The sequence below is a fragment of the Caretta caretta genome, chromosome 1, assembly GCF_965140235.1.
Source record: "Caretta caretta isolate rCarCar2 chromosome 1, rCarCar1.hap1, whole genome shotgun sequence".
NCBI classification, from domain to species: Eukaryota; Metazoa; Chordata; order Testudines; family Cheloniidae; genus Caretta; species Caretta caretta.
Genome location: NC_134206.1, coordinates 33620550 through 33643582, shown reverse-complemented (window position 1 = coordinate 33643582; position 23033 = coordinate 33620550). Strand labels below are relative to the sequence as shown.

The 23033-nt window shown below is 41.5% G+C and overlaps 1 protein-coding gene across 2 annotated transcripts; it reads right to left on the bottom strand.

The window, feature by feature from the left end:
* Window positions 1-72: 72 nt before the first annotated feature.
* BIRC2 (baculoviral IAP repeat containing 2) lies at window positions 73-15371 on the bottom strand. Of its 2 annotated transcripts, none has more exons than XM_048843835.2 (9): window positions 15235-15371; window positions 8936-11034; window positions 8725-8824; window positions 7628-7706; window positions 6673-6721; window positions 5277-5519; window positions 3141-3395; window positions 2561-2602; window positions 73-847 (listed from the first exon to the last, which is right to left on the bottom strand). In XM_048843835.2, exons 2-9 carry the CDS (start codon window positions 9807-9809, stop codon window positions 654-656), a joined length of 1836 nt encoding a protein of 611 aa, XP_048699792.1. In that variant the 5' UTR covers window positions 9810-11034; window positions 15235-15371; the 3' UTR covers window positions 73-653. The 2 variants fall into 2 exon arrangements, with proteins under 2 accessions (XP_048699792.1, XP_048699800.1); XM_048843843.2 differs by lacking the exon at window positions 15235-15371 and adding an exon at window positions 14875-15004.
* Between the last annotated feature and the right edge of the window lie 7662 nt (window positions 15372-23033).

The following is a 23033-nucleotide window of genomic DNA, read 5'->3' as shown; positions in this document are numbered from 1 at the left end:
CTGCAACCTATACAAAAATTTAAGCTAACTTTGGGAACATTTTGTATTAAATAAAAATTTTCACTTCTAAAATAGTTTACTGAAAACATTTTAATGCTGTTTTCATGTAATTAAATATCAATTATACACAAGTAACAGAACGTCAGACTTTTATAAGGTCTTTTTGTAGTCTTTTTTTAGTCTGGATGCAACCAGAACAGCTGAAGTAGAGGATCCTGTAGTCTTATAAGTGTCATTTCTAGGCAAGTCTCATGAAAATGCTTTAGTTATTTAAGATTCAGCTTTAAAATTAAACGTATTAAAACAGGTTTCACTAGTAAATGATTTCTTTTCAAATTAAGGTAAGGCATGTTTATGCGATCTCTTCCTCATTTATTAAGACTTTCTGAAAAAGTTACTTCACCAAAAAAATGATAGGTCTTATTTTTCCATCATTTTTTACTAATTACTAACACAGGTTTCAAAAAAAGATCTTTGGCAGCTTAAGGTCTAGCATGGTCACACAACAGTCCACGATTACCCCATAAGCCACATTAGGCAAGTAATTTATCCATTATCTTCTTTACTATAGTTTTCCATTCTTATCAAATCACTGGGTTAGTCTCGAGCACAACTAGGATACACAGGAGCAGGAGTTTGCAGGTTTCCTCTCCTCATGAAAGAAATGTACGAACGGTACCCTTTATTGTCCCCCTGCAAATAGGGCATTTTCTTAGAGATGGTGCACACTCTTTGCACACCACTAAGTGACCACATGGAATAAATACAATAGAAACTTCTTTGTCCATGCAAACTTTACAGGTTCTTTCCTCCTGTAATCTTCTAAGTTGTTCTTCCATGGGTAACCCTAACAAGAGAGAAAACAAACAAACAAACTTAACACCACAAAGAGATCTTCAAATGGCAGAACTGATTAGAGGTGGGAAAGCAAAAAAATTCAGTATGACTGCCACCCAGTATTTCCAGTCTATAAGATCACTACATAGAGAGATAGATGGAGAGACAGAAAAGGAAGTACATTTTCCCAAGCCAGGAAGTTGGGAGATACAGTGAAATGACTGGCAAGACAGAAGTGGGAAGCACAGGCAGGCAATGAGTAGCCAGCAGAGATGGAAAGCTATAGTTCGAGTTTGTCCAATGTTTATGCCTCAAAGTGATTATACAGTATGGATTTTAGAAGCACACTGCACTTGGGACATCCTGTAGTTGGTGGTAGCCATTTTCAGTACTCAAGCACGAGGGAAGTGGTTTACGTTAACTGACTACAAACAGAATGTGTCCCTCATACCTAATTTTGATTTAGAAAGCATATATAACTAATAGGTGTCTGTGACCAAAAGTGCCCCTGTAATTACAATAGTGTGCAGGGTATGAATAATCTTTGTACAAAATATGCCTTGTGAGATCATTTAAAAATGAACACCATACTGATCATTAATATTCTCGTGTAATGTATGTCAGAAGTGCATATTAGGAGTTACAGAAATCAATTACTAAAATGTGTTTACCACATAAGTCTGGGGAGGGGGTAAACCAGTTTCTGATAGACAAAGGACAAGCTGATGCCTTGTGCCAGAGGTAAAAGTTGACGGACAAACACCTGCCAAAGAATGGTCATTTGACAATGAAGGGGTGCAGGAACAAACTTATCTGCATTTCAGCAAGCAACAACATGGAACCGTTTTCACTAGGAGATCTCAGGTCTCCATCTCAGAGCTGGAATGAACTTTATCTAGGGGTAACCTTCAGGAAAATGCAATTCAAAGGGTGACTGAACTACAAAAGTGAGGGACAAAAAACACACCAATCTCATTCTAAGAGAAAGGAACCACCCTTTTGACTTTAGTGGGGGGAGACCCTGACCTGAGAATTTGGTCAGCCATGTTGCTGGGATCATGTGTAAGGATTTTACTTTGAATCCAGTCTAGCTTGTTAAGTTTTAGCTACTAGAAAGTGAGTATTTTTATTTCTCTTGTAACTATTTCTGACTTTAATGCCTTATAGTTGTAGTCCCTTAAGATCTCTTTAGTTAAATACACTTGGTTTAGTTTGAATTAAAGAATAAAACAGTGTTGTTTAAACTGAACTATTTGGTAACTAGTTAAAGTAGCAAACTGTTAAATATTGACCCTTTGCAGGGGCAACGAAACTTTAATATCTCAACTGCCCAGGAAAGGGCTGCACAATGCAGCACACACAGTTTGTGGAAAATCTGGGACTGAGATTGTGTTGAGGTCACTCTGCAAGTAGTAACCAAGGCTGGTGGAAGCCAAAGTGTGACAGGAGTGTTGCTAACAGGCTGCTGGAGTCAGAGCCACCAAACCAGGACTGTAGCTATACACACTCAGTAACTTGCATGCTGGTAGGCTGTTTATGAGCAGCACAAGTTAGGAGCTACAACAGCAAAGCATTCGGAGGCACTCAAGGTCACAGGGCAGGGGATGACAACACTTCACTAGTTTGGATTACACCCCAGAACGTGACAGTGTCAGAGAAAAATTTGTTTTGAGAACCTCAGTTATTGGCCAGACCACTCAAATGAATAAAACTGAAAATGTACCTGAAGTGTCTTCTGTGGGGACATACTTCACGTTTTTTTCAACTAAAATGACAAAAAAGGAACATTTTAGTCATTGGAATTATCTATATTCCAGTAGAATTTTTAACTACTGGTTTACTACTATACCTCAGACTGTATTACTAGAGCCCTGTGTGGATACAAAATTTATATCTGCAGAGCTCTACTAGGAACCACCGTGGTGAAAGCAGCAGAATGTCAGGCTGCTGCTCGCAGAACCCAGGAGTGGCAGATCGCTGCATGAAAGGGACTCTTGTCTGGGAGCGTGTGAGCCACTTGCACAAACTAGTGCAATCAGGGACAGCTGCTGGTGCCCACCCCAGTGGGTAAGGCTGGGGGAGGTACAGCCACGCTGGAGAAGCTCGCTCCTAGGAGCGGCGGCCCGACATGCTGCAGCTTTCACCATTGTGGTTCCTGATAGAACCCTGCAGCTCTACAGAGCCCTGCGCGGATACAAAATTTGTATTACCAAGAAAATAAAGATGGTTACACTTAGAAAATCAATTTATCAATCTTTTGGGGAAAAGGAAAAAAAAGGAGTACATCTGTCAGTCAAACTCACCAAATAAATCTTTGTACAACATAGGATCATACTCTCGCAGGCAGTTTCGGAATATGTGGGCTGCTGCATTTCCTTTCACTAAAATTGTATCAATCAGTTCCCTTGCTTGCAATGGCGTTTGTGTTTTTTGTTTAATAACATCACGTTCAAGTTCAGTTATCGCTTTGGCTGACAGTAAACTCTCCAGGATAGGACGCACACATGTCAAATGCTGAAACAAAGCCATTCGATTCTTCCGGATTAAAGACAGGTCATCTTAAATTCAAGGGGAAAATTCAGTAAGTTACAAGATTTTAAGTTGCATTGTTACTAGGAACTGATGTGTGCTATTATAAGAGATGCCTTGATTCTTTTCATTCTTCATTTCACTTCCCACTCCATATCAGTAATACACACTATTAAATAATTACTACAGACCTCACATATCACATGAGAGGCAGATAAGTAGTTTGAGTATTGTGAAGTTTTACACAGTCCCCCTTCTCCTCCAGAGCAGTGAGGCCACCTTATACATTGTTTCCCGACTTTCCTCATTAATCAAGTTTAAAAAAAAACAAAACTAAAATTCTATTAGCCTTTTTCACAACTGCACCACATTGTTGACTCATTCAATCTGTGACCCTCTAACCCCCAGATCCTTTTCTGCAGTTTTTCTACTTAGCTACTTATTTCCCATTTCATAATTGGGAATTTCACTTTTTCCTTCCTAAGTGCACACGTCTTTATTATACTTCATTTTGTAGATTTTTAGATCTGTTCTCCAGTCTGTTAAGGTCATTTTGACTTCTAATATCCTCCAAAAGTGCTTGCAATCCTTCCCAGCTTGGTGTCACCTGCAAATTTTATAAGTATACTCTCCAGTCCATTATCCAAGTCATTGATGAAAATATTGACTAGCACTGGACCCAGGACTGACCCCTGTGGGACCTCACTAGATACATCCTCTCAATTTGATAGCAAATCACTGATAACTACGCTGAATATGGTCTTTCAGCCAGTCCACCTGCCTTATAGTCATTTCACCTAGAGCAATGGTTTTCAACCTGTGGTCTGCAGACCCCTGGGGTCCACAGATTACATCTAGGATTTCCAAAGGGGTCTGTACCCCCATTTGAAGTTTAAGGGCCCACAAATGAACAAAGGTTGAAAGTCACTAACCTAGACCACATCTCCCTAGTTTCCTGATAAGAATGTCATATGGCATTGTGTCAAAAGCCTTACTTTAAAAACCAACCAACCAAATCTACCATATCTACCCCTCCCACCCCAAGCCACTGGGCCAATAACCCTACCAAAGAAGGAAATTAGGTTGGTTTGGCATGATTTGTTCTTGACAAAACCATGTTGACTATTACTTATCACCCTATTATCCTCTAGGAGCTTACAAAATGATTGTTTAACTTGTTCCAGTATCTTTCCAGGTATTGAAGTTAGGCCCACCGGTCTATAATTCCCCAGGTCCTAAGGTGGGCAAACATAGTAGTTTTCTTCTTTGCTCCTCTGTCCACCATGAGCTCTTGAAGAGAACTAATAGTTTTAAGATTAGCATAAGGAATTAGCTGAAGCACCCAAGGGGTGAATTTTGTCAGACCCTGCTTACTTAACTACATCTAACTTTAAGGAATATCAATTAAAAAAAAATCTGATCTCTAGTACATTAATCTCCATGTTTTTATTATTGCTGAGAAATCACAGAAGAAACAGAGCTGACCAGTAGTAACTTCAGGAGACCAAAATTATATTTATAATCATTTCTATGTGGTAGACGTTTTACTATATAGAGAAGTCAGTTCTTTGGTTTATATGATGGACCTATCAATGCATATAGGCATATGGACAAAAATATGGTCTTGACGCTGCAGAGTATTGTGGAGGTGGATTCAGAGCATAGCAAGCCCCAATGAAGTATGGGATGCATCACTGTAAGGACAATTCCAGGATTGAGGCCTAAACTCCACACTGATATCCAGATGATACAGCGTTAATCCTTTATATTTACCTTTTTTAAAAAAAAAAAAAAGCACACACACACACATTACCAAAGCTCATGAATACCAGTGTCCCCAGAATTAGACCAAAAAGCAAACACATTACAATGGAACAAAGATAAGTGTATTACTAGTGCCTTATGCATACCTGATGCCACTTCTTCAGATTGTCTCTCCTTCTCCTCTTCCCTCTTTTCATCTTCTGCAGTAAGCAGATCAGACACAAGATCATTAACGGTCTTGTAATTTTCCTCAGTTGCTAAGATTTTACTCTGAACTGTCTGCTTTATTAGTCTTCTACTAAATCCCATCTCCAAAGCTGCTTTAATCACAGGGGTGTTCATCATGATTGCATCTTCTGAATGGCTTTCTCCAGGTTCAGAATGAATAGCTATTCATAAAAAAAGGGGAGGGGGAAAAAAAATAGAAGATACTTTAGATTTGAAAACTTTAGATATTTTTAGCATCTTTGGCATATAAATGAGGTTTGGGGTAAAAAAATTTAATGACATGGGCCTCACTTTTTAAAACCAAAATATTTTTATTTAGAACTCTTGTTTAGAATTTTATTAGACTGGATTTAAACAAGAAAAGCTGTGTTACAGTAACAAAGATCCAAATTAAAGCAGCAAAAGCAGGGAAAACCCAGAGGTCACTCCATTGTTGAATAGCGTCATTAGATTAGAAGTGAAAAAGAATGGTAAAAAGTTAGTTATGGAAATACCTCCCTTTCATATAGTATACCAAGTTCTTGAGTCCCATCTGCGTTAATAGAATGGTTACAGTTCTACTATTGGTCATCCTTTTCCTGGCACTTAGCTAACTAAGCATAATAGTTGGAAATCTGACTCATCTCACTGCATCAGCAGGGGCCACTGCCACTATGGGGAATTCACCCCCAGAGAAGTCAGGCAGCATTGTCATCATACTTGGGTATTCCACTGAAGAGCAGCTTTACAGCCTCTTGTCTGGAAGGCTGCACTTCAGTATGTCCCCAAGCTGGATATGACTACCCACTTTTGAAGGTACTGACATAGCTGCAGGCCCCCAGCAGGGTAGGGCTGTAGGTATCTTGTGTAATAACAACACCCTCTAACGAGCTCTGATATCAGGGTGGTCTATAGCCTGCGTTACTCTAGCAGAAGCTGGTGTGACCAACAATGAGCCCACTGAGTCCAGCTGGAGAACAAGCAAAGGCAAACTCTTCAGAAACAATATACAGTATGTATACAAATCCCTAGTATTGGGGAAATTATGAAGGGATGAGAAATTTCTTCTAACAAACTTGAAGGGAATATTGTAGTATAAAATTTCACAGACACCTAACTGACATTTTAAGTACACTATACAACTGTCAAAAAGAAAAAAAAAACTGACTTGCTGGGAAGCATTCCAATGCTGCTGCTTTCTAAAATGCTATGAATTGCTTAGCAAGCGAATTTTGGAAAGCATCCATACAAAAGTTCTATTTATATTTACATTAAGTTTGTATGTGTGCTGAAAGTCTTATTACTATGTAGCTTGAAAAACTAAAATGTACATACTTGGTGGATTGGCACTTTCATCCACAGGGGTATCTGAAGTTGACAAGAGCTATGAAATGCAAAGGAACAGCATGTAAAAAAACAAACACAACAAAAAACCAAAGTCAGCATCTTTTCTCTTTGCATACAACACTGATAATTCCAGTGCATTCTTTTCCACAAAAGACTAAAGGAAGAACTTGGTACAAATAAAGAAGTTATTGTAGCATTTAAGAGCCCTAATCATGGGCCAGGACCCCATTGTGCTAGTCATTGTCCAGCCACACCCCACCCAAAGACCTGCAATTAAGAATTTTAACTCAGATAGCCAAGTGACTATCTTTGTAGATAGGATTATAGAAGTCTTACAACAATTCGTATTGCAAATGTTTATTGGTATAAACTGCCTGGATTTACCCCAACACTAACTTCTCTTCTAAATGAAGTTATTCACTATGCCTTTTGTTTATGCAAAAATATCTTGTTACAAACAGCTTAGTTTAAATAAAAAAAAGTCCCACAAGTGAGGCACCCAGAACCAGTTTCCGTACTAGCATTTACTAATCTGAATTAGTCACTAAGCCTTGTGAAATCAGAACTTCACTTCTTAATATTCAAAGTCTAGAGCTCTCACTGCCTCACACCAAGTGTCACAAGGTTTGACTGTAAATGGCTGTGGTGCTCCTCAAATACTCAAGTCCCAATGCTACCAGATCTATTTTCAATATAAATTCTCATACAATACAAAAACTGCTCATGGAAGCTGTGCAAAGAGTCAGTTTTGAAGACCATCCATTAGAATTGATTCATCTCATTTTCATGTAAAGCTGTCCATTCATGAACTATCAAACTTAAAACGCATACCTGTCAAACTTAGAACAACTGGAAAGTGGGTATGGAAAAAAAGTTATGTACTTTCTGGTTGCTAATATCAGCATTAGATGGTACATAAAGTTATATAAAAATTCTAGTTTACCTGTTCAAGGAGATGTGGGAATCTTGCCTGAATTTGATTGACAAACTCTCGCCCTTTTATTCGCAGCAGATACTCGCATCTAAAATATTAACAGAATATAAATGTTTGTCAAGTTACAATATTTGTTTCTCATATATGACTAGTTAAGAGCCATGCAGAATAAGAAGCCTACAATACTGTGCTCAGTTAGACCCCAATTCAGGGATGCACTTACACACATAATCATGTGCTTAACTTTTAAGTAAGTCCCAGTGACTTCAATGGAACTTTAGCACACACTTAAGTATCCTTACTGAAGAGGGATGCTTTGCTGAATCATCTTAATATGGCCTAATTCCTGTATGTATCAGATATAAATGTGATCTCATCAATACCAAAGCATTCAGTAATGGATACCTTTTAGTGTATAGCCTCAACAGCTTTTAAACTCAGCCAATACTCCTCAGCCCGCACCAAATCGCTCAGTGTCTACAAACTAGTCTAATTTAAAAAACAAAACAAAACCCCACAATGAAATGGATATAAAAAAATTAAAGGTTTAAATTAGTCTACACTTTGCATTAGTAAAGCAATTTAAACTTTACTCAAGATAAAAATTCCACTGATAAAGTTAATGGGGTAGATGAACAAGAAGCTAAGCAAAAGTTGGATGTTGAACTTAGTTTACCATCACCTATTAAACGATGTGTCAAAGATTAGCATACAAAACTGTCCAATTTGAAGAGCTATTTTTCCTGTACTGTTCTGAAACTTCATGAAAGCTATTTAAAAATCATTACTGTAAGGGGAGATTTTCAAAGGTACAAATAGCAGTTACGTGTCTTACTGACGTCTTTGAAAATCTCCCCCAGTTATTAGCATCATTATTTCCCCATTAGGAAGTAATCACATTTTATTATTCAGCAGTAGAGATGTTCACTCAATTCTTTCCATCTGGAACAGAAAAAACCTCTTGTACAGTGACAATTTCAAAAGCACTCAGATTGGCCTAACTCTGCTCCCACTTAGAAATTTCAAGGTAAAAATTATAGGGGAAGGTCTGAAAGTGCTCTGCACTGGCCTAATTCTTCCACTTAGAGCTTTTTAAATATAGTTACCTTGGAAACCATTTAGCATGCTCAATCCATGGATCATCTCCAGACTCCCAACACCTTAATCCACCATCACAGCAAAAACATTTGACATCATCATTACGACCTTTAAAAGCAAGTTTACAAAGTATTCAACAAGTGTTCACACAAGCCATTGCTTAGCAAATTCTAATATATAAATATAAATGAAGACATTAGATAGGCTAACTTTCCTTACCTACATAATAAAACCCAGCATTTGCAAGTTGTTCAGGTCGAACTGGAATTCTTGTTGGCCAGTTTATGAATGTTTTAACACGAGCCATGTGGGTTTGCATGCTCTGGTTAGAAATGCTGAATATTGGTTGGTCTCTAGTTTTATTTTCCACAAAAGGGCAGTTAGGAAAGTATCTCCGATGCTCTGACATGGCATTATCCTTCGGTTCCCAGTTGCTTAGTTGCCCCCCACAGGTAAAGCAAGCAACTTTGTCTCCTGGCCCAGTATAGTAAAATCCAGCTTTTGCCACATCTGCTGGTGATAGAAATGTCAGGGGCCATGTCTCAAAAGTACATAGTCTAGCATCTTCTGTGCTCATTGCAGGATTATAATAGTTAAGTCGCAGGCGCGATGGGTCCTCAACTGCCCTAGAAGTTACTGGTGCTTGAGGAAAACTGGAGAAATTAGCACTGAAAAAGCCAATTTGTTCCAAGCTCGGAGCAACAGTTATGGAATGCAAAGATTGTGAAAAATTGTTTATTGTGGCTGGAGGTGAAAAGGCTGAATGAGAGGATGATCCAAGATTACTAACTGAAAGCAAATTCTGAATAAAGCTGCAGCTAGGATAGAGCTGTTTATGTTTTTCCAGAGCACTGTCGCCTTGTTTCCAGTTATCCAACATCAAGCCACAACTGAAGCATCTAACTTTATCTTTCATACCAGTGTAATAAAACCCAGCTCGAGCAAGACTCCTTTCAGACACTGGCACGTTGAGAGGGAAAGTAGAAAAGGTAGACATTCGGTAGAGTTCACATGACAAATCGTACTTCAGTTCACACACAGTGCTGTTATTCATCAGATTAGCCAGGAACGAGCTGCTTTCCACTATGTTCATAATGAAATATTATGGACAAATGGGACAAGTCTTTCTCTGGGAGGTAGTTTTGTGCATGGAGGTGATTTTGAATAACTCCCAGGCCATATAAAAAAGTAAGGACCTGAAAGTGAAACATTTTGGTTTGTAACACTGAATGCATGTGAAAGGAATGAATTATGATTCATAAACAGACTTGATATATATGGGAAGTCCTTCTTTTATTTTAATCTGCACAATGGATTAATCATTCTTCATCAATGGAGAAGTTACACAACCTCAACACTCTAGGAGGTACAGAAAGGATGTCAACTGGACTTTCCTGTCACAATACATCACATTTTCCTTAGTATACTACACTTCTCATCTTACAGAGAATGGCACTTTGGTGCAGATGGGGGTTGGGTGGAAGAGGTACAGAAAAACATGTAAGGGTGATCAAAATCCACCCCAATAAAGAAACTAAAATGGGTAAAATTGAAGACACTGCATCTTAATATCATGCTCCAATATAAAATTAAGTGTTTATTTCATCCTACATAGCCAATACGAATGCAGCTTTTATACATCTGTAAAGATTGTTTTGATAAGAGTTTCGCATGCTTATGTTGAAATTCTAACCTGAGACATTTAGAGGCACAAACAGAACAGCCCCAAAACTTCTGAAGGTGTATTTGTATGTCATTAGACTGCCAAAACAAAATACCCTTTGTTTTAGCAATCCTCACCAAAAGATATGCAAGACACTACAAACAAAATTTAAGGTTATACTCAACTGCCTTACATATAGCAGAGCTATAGTTCTGGAAAGAATGATTCTTGCCTATAGCAGTGACAACTTGTCACATATACCCACTGACTTGGAACAGACCCAGTGTGTTTTCTTCCATGACACTTTCAACACTAGGCATCATAAACTTAGCCAGGTTGCTTGGGTACAATTGCACTCTTATAACATTTAATACAAATATATGGCTTTATGTCAGAATAGTCTAGTATTTTATATGGATTAATTAAAAGATCTCTGTAGGCCATGTTCAGAAAGCAAACAGAACTTACACTGGTCAATACAGAAATATATTTTGTTAACTTTAGTTTCTTTATTTGTGCACAAAACTACCTCCCAGATTTCAGACTGAAGTCCCTTTTAAAGGGCTTAGGCCTCCATACTGAGATTTGTAGTTCACAAGAAGAAATTCTAGATATCTATAGTCTGAAACATCCAATTCCTTTGTGCTGCCAAAACCTGTAAAGAAGAAAAAGACATTTTTCTTATAAAACAAGATAAATTAGGCGTATTTGTTGTAGCTGTCACCTACAGTATTGCTCAAATTATAAACCTGTTGAACACTAGAATCTCAAAGCTAGTTTTTTTAATTGTTGGCCAGCAGGTTTCAGGATAGTTAATAAAGGTCACTTCCATAAACACTGACATCAAATCCTATTCCCACCTTGTTAATCTGTACCGAAAAATTTGGAAAAGTGAATGATTTCATTTCACAAATTGTCAAATATTTGGCAGATACAGACAATAGATTAGTGGCCTGGTCTACATACAAAGTTGTACTGATATGACTAACAGTGTTATTTTACATAGATTTAGTCTAGAGGTGCAACCTAAACATACAAGCCAGGTTTAAACCGGTATAGAACAGCATACACAAAAGTTGCACCAATTAACCTAAACCAATTTAAGTTAAACAAGGACTTGTTTAAACTCAGGAGTTGTCCAATGACTTCTAGACAAAAGGAAAAATCCCAAGCCCACAAAAAACAACCAAAAATTCCAGGTGAGAGCAGGGGATAGAAATCAACCAAATCTTTTTTTTTTTTTTTTTTGCTGTGTTTCAAGTTTTCTGAAGTGTTCCACGCTTTCATTAAAATACACACAACACTTCTTCCTATTGAAAATACAGTCAACACAAATATGCTGCTGCCAGGGTGGCATACACCCCCTACAGAAAGGGTCTCCAAGCAAACAGCAGCAGCAGAGTACTCTCCACTCATTTCAGATTCGTGATGGCTCATTGATACCATGGTATTTAAATGATCATTAGGCACAGTGAGTGGGGGAAGCAGGAGACCAGCCTTCTCTTCTCCCTTTTGTCCTGTCCCCCCAGCTCCTAATCATAGCTGGGTGGAGTAACCCAGCTGCCCCTTCAACATGATGGGAGGGGACAGGGAAGCTAGGCCAAATTTTAGTGGCACTGCAACTCCATGTGTCAAGTGGGCAGCTGGGCCAAGTTTGAGTGAGTGGCATTTTGACTTGGACCACATGGCTGCAACGCCATTCAAATATGAGTGCAACCAGACTATTAATCTGGGTTCCCACTTCAGCAAAATTCTGGTTGTGCCTCAGATGGTCATGCTAACTCTGGCTAGTTTCTTAATGAAGGATATTAAATGCAACAACAAAAAGTTTTGCAAGGTTACACAATAAGAAGTCAAGTAATTCAAGTGTTAAATACTGCTTCTAGGAAAACAGGAATTGCCACACTAGATCAGAACTATGGTCCAGCTAGTCCAGTATTCAGTCTCTGATAGCTGCCAACACCAGATGCCTCAGAGGAAGTACATGAAACCCCACAGTATACAGATGTGGGACAGTACGCCTCTCATAAGGGTCAAATCCTAATCTCTAATATTTGGAGGCTGGTTTATGCCCAGAGCATGAGGTTTTATATCTCTTCCAAATCTTTTCATTTAGCATTAACTATTATTTTAACTCCGGATATCCTTGTAATCCATATAATCATCCAATCTTTGAATCATGTTAAATTTTTGGTCTCCATAGTATGCTGTGGCAGTGAGTTCCACAGTCTAATCACACACTGAGTAAAAAAAGTATTTCCTTTAATCAATTTTCAATTTGCCACCAATTTTTTTTTTAAATATTCCCTTGTTCTTGTGCTGTGAAATAGAGAACAGATGCCTCAGTCTAACTTCAACATCACTTCTTATTCATCTCCCTTCTAAGGGCATGCCTACACACACAGGAGCAATCAGGAAAGTTAGGTATGAAGACAATGTGCATAAGTGGGTTAATTCATCATGTGGATGCTTTCATTCAGGAATGAAGTGGTCTTAGTTCCCTGTTACCAAATCCTCGTTGAAGAATATCACATAGGGGTTTCACACACTTTAATTTAGGCGCATTGACGTCACACTTGCAGTTGATTTGCCTTAACTTTCCTGAGTGACAAGACTGGGATTGTTTATTTTAGGACATGTCTACAGGGGGTCAATCTCTCTTCATGTATTTTTCCAGGCCCTTGATCATTCCCACTGCCCCTCTCTGAATCCCCTCTACTTCTGTAGTATCCCTTTGAGATGGGGTGACCAGTGGTGCACACAGTATTCCAGATGAGGCCATACCATCAATTTATATTATGGCATATAAATGAGTTGAGATCATAAATTTAATGGAAGGTACTCGACGGTACATAAATAATTTGAGTTTTCCCCTCCAGTAAGCATTACTTTGCTTTCATCAAGCAACATCTTGTCCATTCACCAAGTTTGGTTAAGTCCCCCTTAAGTTCCTCAGTCATCTCTAGACTTGACTAACCTTAGTACTTCAATGGGCCCATTATAGCTTTACTTACACTGAAAAGACCTCAGCTTTTGCATTTATGATTTTTTGCAGTTTGTACTGTACAAACATTAGTCTATCATATCCTACAATGACCGCACATGCTTAACTTTCCACAGTGAATGGTCTCATTTACTTCAATGGGACCTACTTGCAGTGTGTAAAGTTAAGCGCATCTCAAATGTGCATATTCCCATAACCTAGCTTTTTGCTTTTCATAAAGCTTAAAATTAACCGTATGCTTAAACTAATTTGTAATCCCTCTTGCAGTTTCTGAAATGTTAAGCCTTCTTTTCAGTTAAAGCAAGAAAGGGGTAATCAGAGCAAACAATTCACCACCAGCTCCCACACACAGTCACCCCATACTTATTCATCCACCCACCCTCCTTAAACTCAAGTTTCATGCAGCACCAGCCACACTAGGCAAGCCTAGCCATAGCCATACCCCTGGTTGGCTGAAGTAATGTTGCCAGTTATCACAACTTGATCCCAAGTTTCATACTATTTACTCTTGAAGACCAGCAGTTACATAAGAACCTCAGCTTCCATTTTTAAAATAACCGTTCCTGGCCCTCAGGGTCACAGACAGCTTGGATCTATTTCCCTAAGTTAAAAGAAAAGGAAGACTTGTGGCACCTTAGAGGCTAACCAATTTATTTGAGCATAAGCTTTCGTGAGCTACAGCTCACTTCATCGGATGCATTCAGTGGAAAATACAGTGGAGAGATTTATATACACAGAGAACATGAAACAATGGGTGTTACCATACACACTAAGGAGAGTGATCACTTAAGATGAGCTATTGGGGGGTGGGGTGGGGTGGAGACCTTTTGTAGTGATAATCAAGGTGGGCCGTTTCCAGTAATTGACAAGAACATCTCAGGAACAGTAACAGCTCATCTTAAGTGATCACTCTCCTTACAGTGTGTATGGTAACACCCATTGTTTCATTCCACTATTCAATGCTCAAATAAATTTGTTAGTCTCTAAGATGCCACAAGTCCTCCTTTTCTTTTTGCGAATACAGACTAACAGGGCTGCTACTCTGAAACCTTCCCTAAGTTAAGTATCCTCACACCTGCTTGTGAACTGTCTAAATGGGCCATCTTGATTACCACTACAAACGTTTTTTTCTCCTGCGGATAATAGCTCATCTTAACTAATTTGCCTCTCACAGTTTGCAACTTCCAATTTATATATATATATAAAAAAATCATCTTACTATAGGTTCCATTCTATGCATCCGATGAAGTGGGCTGTAGCCCACGAAAGCTTATACTCTAATAAATTAGTCAGTCTCTAAGATGCCACAAGTCCTCCTGTTCTTTTTGCGGCTACTCTGAAACTAACACGGCGGCTACTCTGAAACTTGGAGACATGGTGACCTCGGTGCAGCCTGCAAGCGGGGCGGGGGGGGGGGGGGGCAATCCAAACGTCACCTCAGACAAACCCGAATAGTTATTTTTAAAACCCATCACATTTTGAGGGCCTCACCTCACGCTCGGGGCTGGCGCGACCTCCCCACCGCCACACACGGCCGGTTGACGGAGGACGACGTGCCGGGCCCCGGCCTGCTCCGCTCAATCCCACCCTCTGCCCGCAGCTCCCGCGCACAGCCCTCCCGCGGGCCCACCGCCGCAACGCTCACCGCACGCGCCCCGCCTCGCGGGCGAACGCCGTTCCCCGTTATCGCGAGATTTGCATCGACGCAGGCAGCGCCCGCACACAGCGGTCACCCCGGCACGTACCCACCGCGGCGTCCGCGCGCTCCCAGCCTCTCGGCTGAGGGTCGAGCCGCCCGTCCCCAGCCCCCACTGCTGAGCGCCAGAATTGCCCCCCAGCGGCGATACTCACCAGGGCTGGACCGCACGCAGTGCTCAACTGCCGCGCCGCTGTCACACGCTATATATAGCACGGCCCGCCGGCCCGGGTTCCGCCGAGGGCGCCATCCCCGCCTAGCGGAAACTCCTACCTCCGCCCCCCGCCCCGCCTATCCTGTCAGACAAAGTCTGGGGCCCCGCGCTGGGGAAAGTCCCCGGCCGGACTTACTGCGCATGCGCGAACGGGGCTGCCAGTGTGTGGCTGGCGCTCGGGTCCCGGAGCCGGCCCCCTCCCTCTGCCGGGCTGCGCGCCAGGGCGATCTCGAGACGCCCTCACAGCCTGAATCCTGCCCCCATCCAACCCGCGGTCTATGGCATGAGGAGAGAACGAGCAAACTCATTACAACTGCCCCCAAACACTTCAGCTCCCCCTGCAGCCCAGTGTTCAAGCCCTGACCAAACCTGGACCTTTGGCATCTTGAGCCCCAGATCAGGGGTCAAGTAGGAGCAGCCCCCTGCATTCTCTATTTTGGCAGTACATTATTGGGAGTGGGGCCAAAAAATAGCAGGATCCACTAGATACCTGCTTACCAGATCCAGGTTTATGTGGTGCTCAAGCATATAAATTGGGGTTTGGGTTGGTCAGTGCAGTAGGAACAGCTAGACTTGCTCTCTAGTTTGATGTACAATTTGGGGACTTGGGATCAAAATGGTAAGGAATCAGGTAGAGCCAGCTTTTAGGGAAATGCTTAGGGGGCTGACCACATAACAGCTCTTCAGGGCCCCCAGGGCTTCTGAATGAAATGTTGCTTTCTCAGTAAGCAAGGAAGGGAAGGAAAAGGGGAGGGAGGGATTAAAGAGCAGAATCAGGCCCTTTGATCAAAACTCCTGTCCATATCAATGGATGAAAAATGGAACCTGTAATCTCCTTTAGGGCAATTTTAAATATCTCCTTGGAAATTAACAGGAAAATCCTTCTTCACAAATGCCCAGTTAAGAAAAAACAACAAAACACCCTTTTTGTGGGTAAATCCAAACTAAAAGCATATTTCTCTCTAAGGGTCCAATCCCACTTCCACTAAAGTCAGTGCCAAAACTCCCACTGACTCAAATGGTCCAGGATCAGGACCCAAATGCCTGAGACTTTCCTTCTGGGTTTCCCCCCCCTACCCCTTTGCCTCTTGCTTATTCACATAATCACACTGAATAAGGGCCTGCTCCTGTTCCCACCAAAGTTAAGAGGAACATTAGGTACTTTCCTCTTTCTAGGGGAAACCCTGCAGAAATATGTGTGTCTGTGTGTGTGTCTGTGTGTGTGTGTTTCCCCTACCCCCCACTGCTGGGGGAATTCCAAAGGCCTGAACTACTTCCTGCTTTTATGTGTGGGTGTGATTTTGATCCCTCCCTTTTATCCTGATCACAGCCATGCATCACTCCTTAAGGGGAAATGCCACAGAGAAAAAGGGAAACAGAATAAGTAGACAGAGTAAACTGCCCTAACACATGAGGGTTTTAGCAATCTTCTGGTCTCTTGTCAGCAGCTCCTCATTATGTGCCACCACCATCCCCCCTTCTGAGATCTGTCACTAACAATCAGCCCCATTTCTCCGGCCCTCGCAATGTTGCCTGCTCTCACGATTTTGTCATGAGTCTCATGATAATTATTGTTTTCCTTAAAGCCCCAGCTCCTGGAGTCGAGTGCATATGTGATTATTTCAGCCTCAGTTAAACAAAAAGTAAGTTTCTAGCCCTTGTGGCTGTGTAGAAAGCTTCAAAATGTGACCCCAGTGCACCCTAAAGGCTCAAAAAGCAGAAGGCAAATAAGAATACCAAATCTATTATTTTTTACATAATCATGTAAATCTCATTACATAATTTCATTTAAAGCCAGTCTCATGATTTTTGGTGAATCGGATTCATGATTTTTGAACATTGGGAGTTGGCAATACTGACTCTGTCTCCCTGAGCTGGGGAGGAGGACGAGCTTCTTTCTGGCAGTGTTGTGAAATTTCCTTCTCTCTTACTGGTGCTGGGACAGATATCACCAGAACATCTATAGAGTGGACCTATAGCAGGAGGTATAAGAAGGGGGCAATTGTGTTCATCAAACTTTCAAAACTTTAAAGAAAAGACTGTAAAATGTCAGGGGGGAAAAGAGAAACAGAAAGAGGATACAGAATGGAATGCAGTCAAATTTCTATCAGACTGGTTTCAGATTGAATCTCCACACAGGAATTTGAAAAAATTCCACAAGAGACCCCCCCCCAACACTGACTATTGAGGTTCAAAATCTCCCAACACAATCATGGTATTACCTTCTCTTTCCTGGGACAGAATAAATACAAGATGAAAAAGCCCCACTATGGGTTTTTTTTTTTTCAAGGAGGGATGAGGGGTGGGGGTGTTTTTGCAATTAGGAACTGAAGGTGTGCAATATAGGAAGCAAAACTGAATTGTATATTATGACACCATGGCTAACTTTTTATAGCAAGAGGTTCCAGTAAAATGCATTTATAAAAGACCCTATCAGCCCGTTTACTCAATCTCTCTCTGACATTTCCTGTTAAGGTAGAATGTAATTTGTCATCAGTGTTAAAAGGAAACATGCCAGATTTGGTCAGCTTCTTTGTCATTACATTTAGTGCTATGTCTCCAGCTTTTCACATATTATGGTTCATGGCACACACAAAGAGAAATAAAATAAAATACATACGCTTGCTGGAAGATTGCAACACAACACTGCTTTATTTCTTAGAATTCAGAATGATAACACATAAAAGCCCCAAAACAGGGAAAGATAAAACAGGCTGCTCCCTGTGGGCATAGAGGCCTAACTCACTCCAACCTACTGTAGGCTGTCTGTATGTTGACTGACTTGCTAGGCCCAGATCACATGCTTCCCTGCAAAGTCCCCTAGCCTGCAAGCCAGGCCAGGCAACTCCTCTCAGCATCCCCAAGTTGGATCCTGGCAGAGAAGCAGAAATATTTAATACTTTGGGCCAATCCTGCCAGGTGCTGAGCACCATTGAAAACTATAGACTTCAGTTGGGTTTTTTTTATCTACCTTATTGTTTTATAATGCTGCCCATCTCTCTATTAGCTGTGCGTACAGTAATTGGAACCTCCCAGGAGGCTTTCAACTTTTTGCAGGATCAGGCACATATGCAATTGGACTGTTCCAAATTAGCCTCCTCCTGGGATCCTGAGTTCTTCCTCTCTGTGTCCAATTCTAGGTAGAGGCAGCAGGAGCAGAATTCCGGAGGTGGAAACAAAGGCGAAAAAAACCCCAATCAATTTATTAATTTAAGAATTAAAAAGAGGTAGTGGAGTTATTGAATATTGAAAAAGTGTGGTTAGCAATATTGCCAGCCCACAAAGTTTAAAAATAATCTATCAACCCCCACATCAAAATTAGCCCAAAAATCATGAGATTTTTTTTAAATATATATGTATATGTGTATATATTTACTCATTTTTGCCTATCTTTTGATTTTTGAACTGCTCTAGCCCACCTCTAGTGCATGTCTGAGTTAATTACAGAGTTGTCCAATCCCAAATTTATAGAGTAAGGTGATTTTGTCACCCACTGCAGGAGTTCTCACTGGAAGACCCAACAGAGGTCAAATTGCACAATTTTTACAAAGTGCCACCAAATTTCCAACTTGTCCCCAACTCCCCAGTTAACACCTCACATCACAAGTCTTGCGATAAAATCACACAAGTTGACAACATGTCTTTATGCTGACCCCATCAGATGGTGAATGGTTGATTTGGCAGAGTAAATATTCATTTTAACTATCCGAATTCAAATTACAAAAGTAGCACACCAAACACTTTTGAGGTTTAAATGTAGTATGCTAGGTATTAAAGTTTGAGAACCACTTTACTACAGGGGAAATACATGAAAAATACCATGCGCTGACAGACAGATGGACGGACCCAGTTTTAGAATTTAGATTTCCCTTCTCCTACCTCAAACAAAAGTAAATTACAGAAATAATTGTGAGTTTCTAAGGACTTTCCCAAAAGATCTAAGCATGTCAGCTCCACTACACTTTAATTTTCTTTCCTCATGCTGTCCCATCTCTGAAGGCCTTCCCCCCTCCCTAGGTTCCCTTAGTCCATAGTGGTAAAATATACAGCATAAATTGTTTCTCTTTGCAATACATTTCCAAATATCTCCCAGTCATAAGGGTGCACACTGGTGTGCCTTCTTTAAACCCCCTCCTCTGTGAAATCTTGGAGGAAACCCTTTTTTCCACTTCCACTCAGCTAGAAATGATCAGTTTCAATATTTAGTTAGGGTTCAATCTTAACAAAACCCAGTCTTGCCATGCATGAAGATTATCAGTGACTTTTAACTCTAATGGTTTCTGTAGATTTAACTGTACCTGCACATATTTCACTGTATATATGTAGCAATTCATTAGTGTGCCTGTATTGTATATAACTAGATACAAATACCCTATGCAATTTAAAATGTTTTTTCTATCCATAATTTTAATGAACAACAGAACTCCCAAATTCATTTGTTATTTTCTACAAACATTCAGTCCCATAAAGATAAAGTACTCCCGAGATGGTTAATCATAGTGGACCTATAGCCTGCTTGATAAAAAGGCTAGTTAAGACTGATGCCCATTTATCACCTACATCCCCATAAGAACAAAGATCATTTCCTGGTTCCCACATTTATCAGGTTTAGAGAAGGGGAAAGAGGGCATTAAAACATTTCTAACTGGCATGGTCTAGGAGTCATGCTGATGCAACCCACCTTGAATTATTGAATAATAGTAGCCACTCAGCACACTGGCTGGATCTACAACCTCACATAAGAGTGTAGGTCTCTTCTGTTGATCTACCTTGAGGCAAAAGTTGGAATCATGCATAAAGCTGATGAGTAAATTCTGGTGACTGATTCTGGCAGATGTGGTTTGTTAACTCCACCATAATATAAAATGGAAGACCTGTTGGCCACAGATAATGGGAAATAGAGAGATTTTGAGGGAAGATTTAGGGGCAGGTACATTTAGAGAGAAAGAATATAAAGCTTAGCTTAAGCTGTCATGTTTGTATTACCAGTCCCAGAAAGGAGGGAAATGACCTCTTATATCATGTGGGGAAATTTGATGGACTGTGACCCAAAAGTCTCTGTGAATTCAAGCTGATTCATTTGTGTCTGATCAGAGAGTATCAGAGTATCTCTATTAATTTAATTATTTTTAATTATCCTATTTGTTGTGGCATTTGGGACCATGACATACATGGTCCACAGAAGACAAGCACTCTTGACCCATCATTAGAAAAAAAAGATTCCACACGAGTCATATTGCATAACCTCACAAATACGTAAGCAGAAAGGTGTGTTTTACAATTCTGTGATGAAGGTCAGAAAACGCAAAGTCCGTAGAATTTCCACTGTCTTTGCAAGCCAGATGAAACTCAGTTTTACCTATCTGCCTACACAAACGAGCCACAGGGACAAATGTTAAAGTTTAAGTAAATCTTGTGGGTTTTGTTGTTGGCTGGTTTTTTCCTCCCCTCATTGCTTGTGGGGGAATTGCTCCAAATGTTAAGAGCAGTAGTTAGATTAGAATCGAAAACATATCACATCACAAGGACGAGCTGAGGCTGTTTTGTCAGAGACTAGCCTCACTCACAAATACTCACTTTGAAAAAGGGGCTAGAATGAGTTACAGACCAATCTTGGCCTATTTTTATTTTAATTCCTTTAATAGATTTGGTAACTTGCCAATCTGCTAATAGTTTTTCTGTTTCCCTGTTTCTAAGACCACAATCTTCACTCTGCTGATGATATCATAAGCAGTAAAGGCAGCAAGAAGAAAGCTCTATTGCTAAATCGGGGGCCAATGCAGCAAAGAGACGAGCACCCTTCTCTCCTCAAAAAAGGGCCAAAGTTGGATGGAAGGAGGCACGGAGTGTGTCCCTGAGGAGACTGGTATTCAATTAAATCAGCTTGTTTCAAAACTGAGTTCCAGGCTCTTGGTCCCTCCCACAGAGCTGACTGTCTACCAGTCACCTACTTCTGTGCACCAACATCTATCCTTGTGCTGCCCTAAGGCCTGCTCCAACTCTCACTGACAGTGTAAATCTTTCCACTGACTTCAGCGAGAGCAGGTTTGGGCCAGTAGAGAAGGGAGTGGGGGGCACTTACCCATGTCTCCTGCCTGACCTCAGTGCAGGGAGAGGGACTGGCAAGATCCTGGCAGCAGCACAAAGGGAAGCATCTGCATGTACTGGGGTATCAGTCAAGCAGCTCTGTGTCTGTTGTCTATGTATTTACTTAAACTGTGGTTGTGACTGTAGGATCTGATTGCCTGTGGTATGTGGGAGCACAGTGCTCATGGGACTAGTTTGACTGCATGACATCTCACCAGTATTGGAGCATTAATGCATGCTTGTTTTGGGGAACAGGGCCAACCTTAGGGGTGGGCCACCTGGTGGCCACCCAGGGCGCCCAATGGTCAAGGGGGCACTGTGCGGCAGCACAGAGGTGTGCGCTGCAGGTGAAGTGTCAAACTGTTGACATGGGGGGGCACTCAGATTTCTCCCTGCTTCCTCCTGGCAGAGGAAAGGGAGATGGGGAGAGCAGTGGCACACAGATACTGCTGGCCCCCCCAACATTCCTCCATGTCCCCCTTGGGGGCTGTAAGCCGGGGGAGCAAGGAGCAACACCAAGTGCTCTATGCATCCAGGTCACTTTCCCCCACTGGGCTGTGCTGTGAGGTGAGCATCAGCAGCTGCTGCTCTCCTGCCCTACCCTTATGCAACCCAGGGGGGGAAAGTGACCTGGATGAAGGGAGCTCTGATGTCGCTCCTCCCTAGGGGTGCCCAGAGGAGCAGTGTTGGAGGGTGAGAGTGAGCAGCAATGCCAGCTGCTCCATGAATCCAGGTCAGTTTTCCCACATGGGTGCAAGAGGGGAGGTGTAGGGGGCTCAGTGCAAGGATTAGGGGCACAGGAGGGGGCAGGGGTTGGGGGCACAGGAGGGCGGTGTAAGGATGAAGGGGGAGTGCAAGGGCTGGGGCAAAGGAAGCACAGTGCAGGGGTTGGGGCACAGGAGGGGGCAGAGAGTGGGGCCCAGGAGGAATGTGCAGGGGTTGAAGGCACAGAAGGGGGGTGCAGGGGTGAAGAGGAGAGTTCAGGGGTTGGGGCACAGGAAGGGAGTGCAGGGGTAGGGGCCAAGAGGGCACAGTGCAGTAGTTAGGGGCAAAGGTGGGAGTGCAAGGATTGGGGTAATGGGGGGCATACACAGTGGCCAGGGCACCATTTTCCCTTAGGCCAGCCCTGGGGAAGAATCAAGAATGCTCTTAATATATAAGCTTCTCCCCCCACCCCATCCCTGCATGAGCCACATTGGGGGATAATTTATTAGAACTGGGTGATTAACTAGTTAGTAAAGGGAGTCAGGTCATCAGCTGAGGACTGTAAAATGGGAGACAGGAAGGGAGAGAGGGGAAGGCTGGAAGGAAGGACTAAAAAGCTCAGGCTTTCAGAGAAGTAAGATTTCCCTCCCCTGGTGCCTAAGGTATAAGTTGAAGCTTGGGAAATGCCTTAAATTGGTGGGCAATGAAATTGAATAAGACATTGTAGATAAAGTACCCTGGGGTAAACCTATGGTGGAGTGTGTGAAGATTGCTGTCACTGCTGCTGAGTTAAGTTACCTTTCTGCTAATGCAAATGCAACAGAGTAAGTGACCTAAGACACTGGGTAACATTTTTGTAAGTTTCTAGGCTGATATGTTACTTAAGTCCCACTTTCAAAAATGACTTGGGCATTTAGGGCCCAGATTTTCAAAGGTATGTAGTTGCCT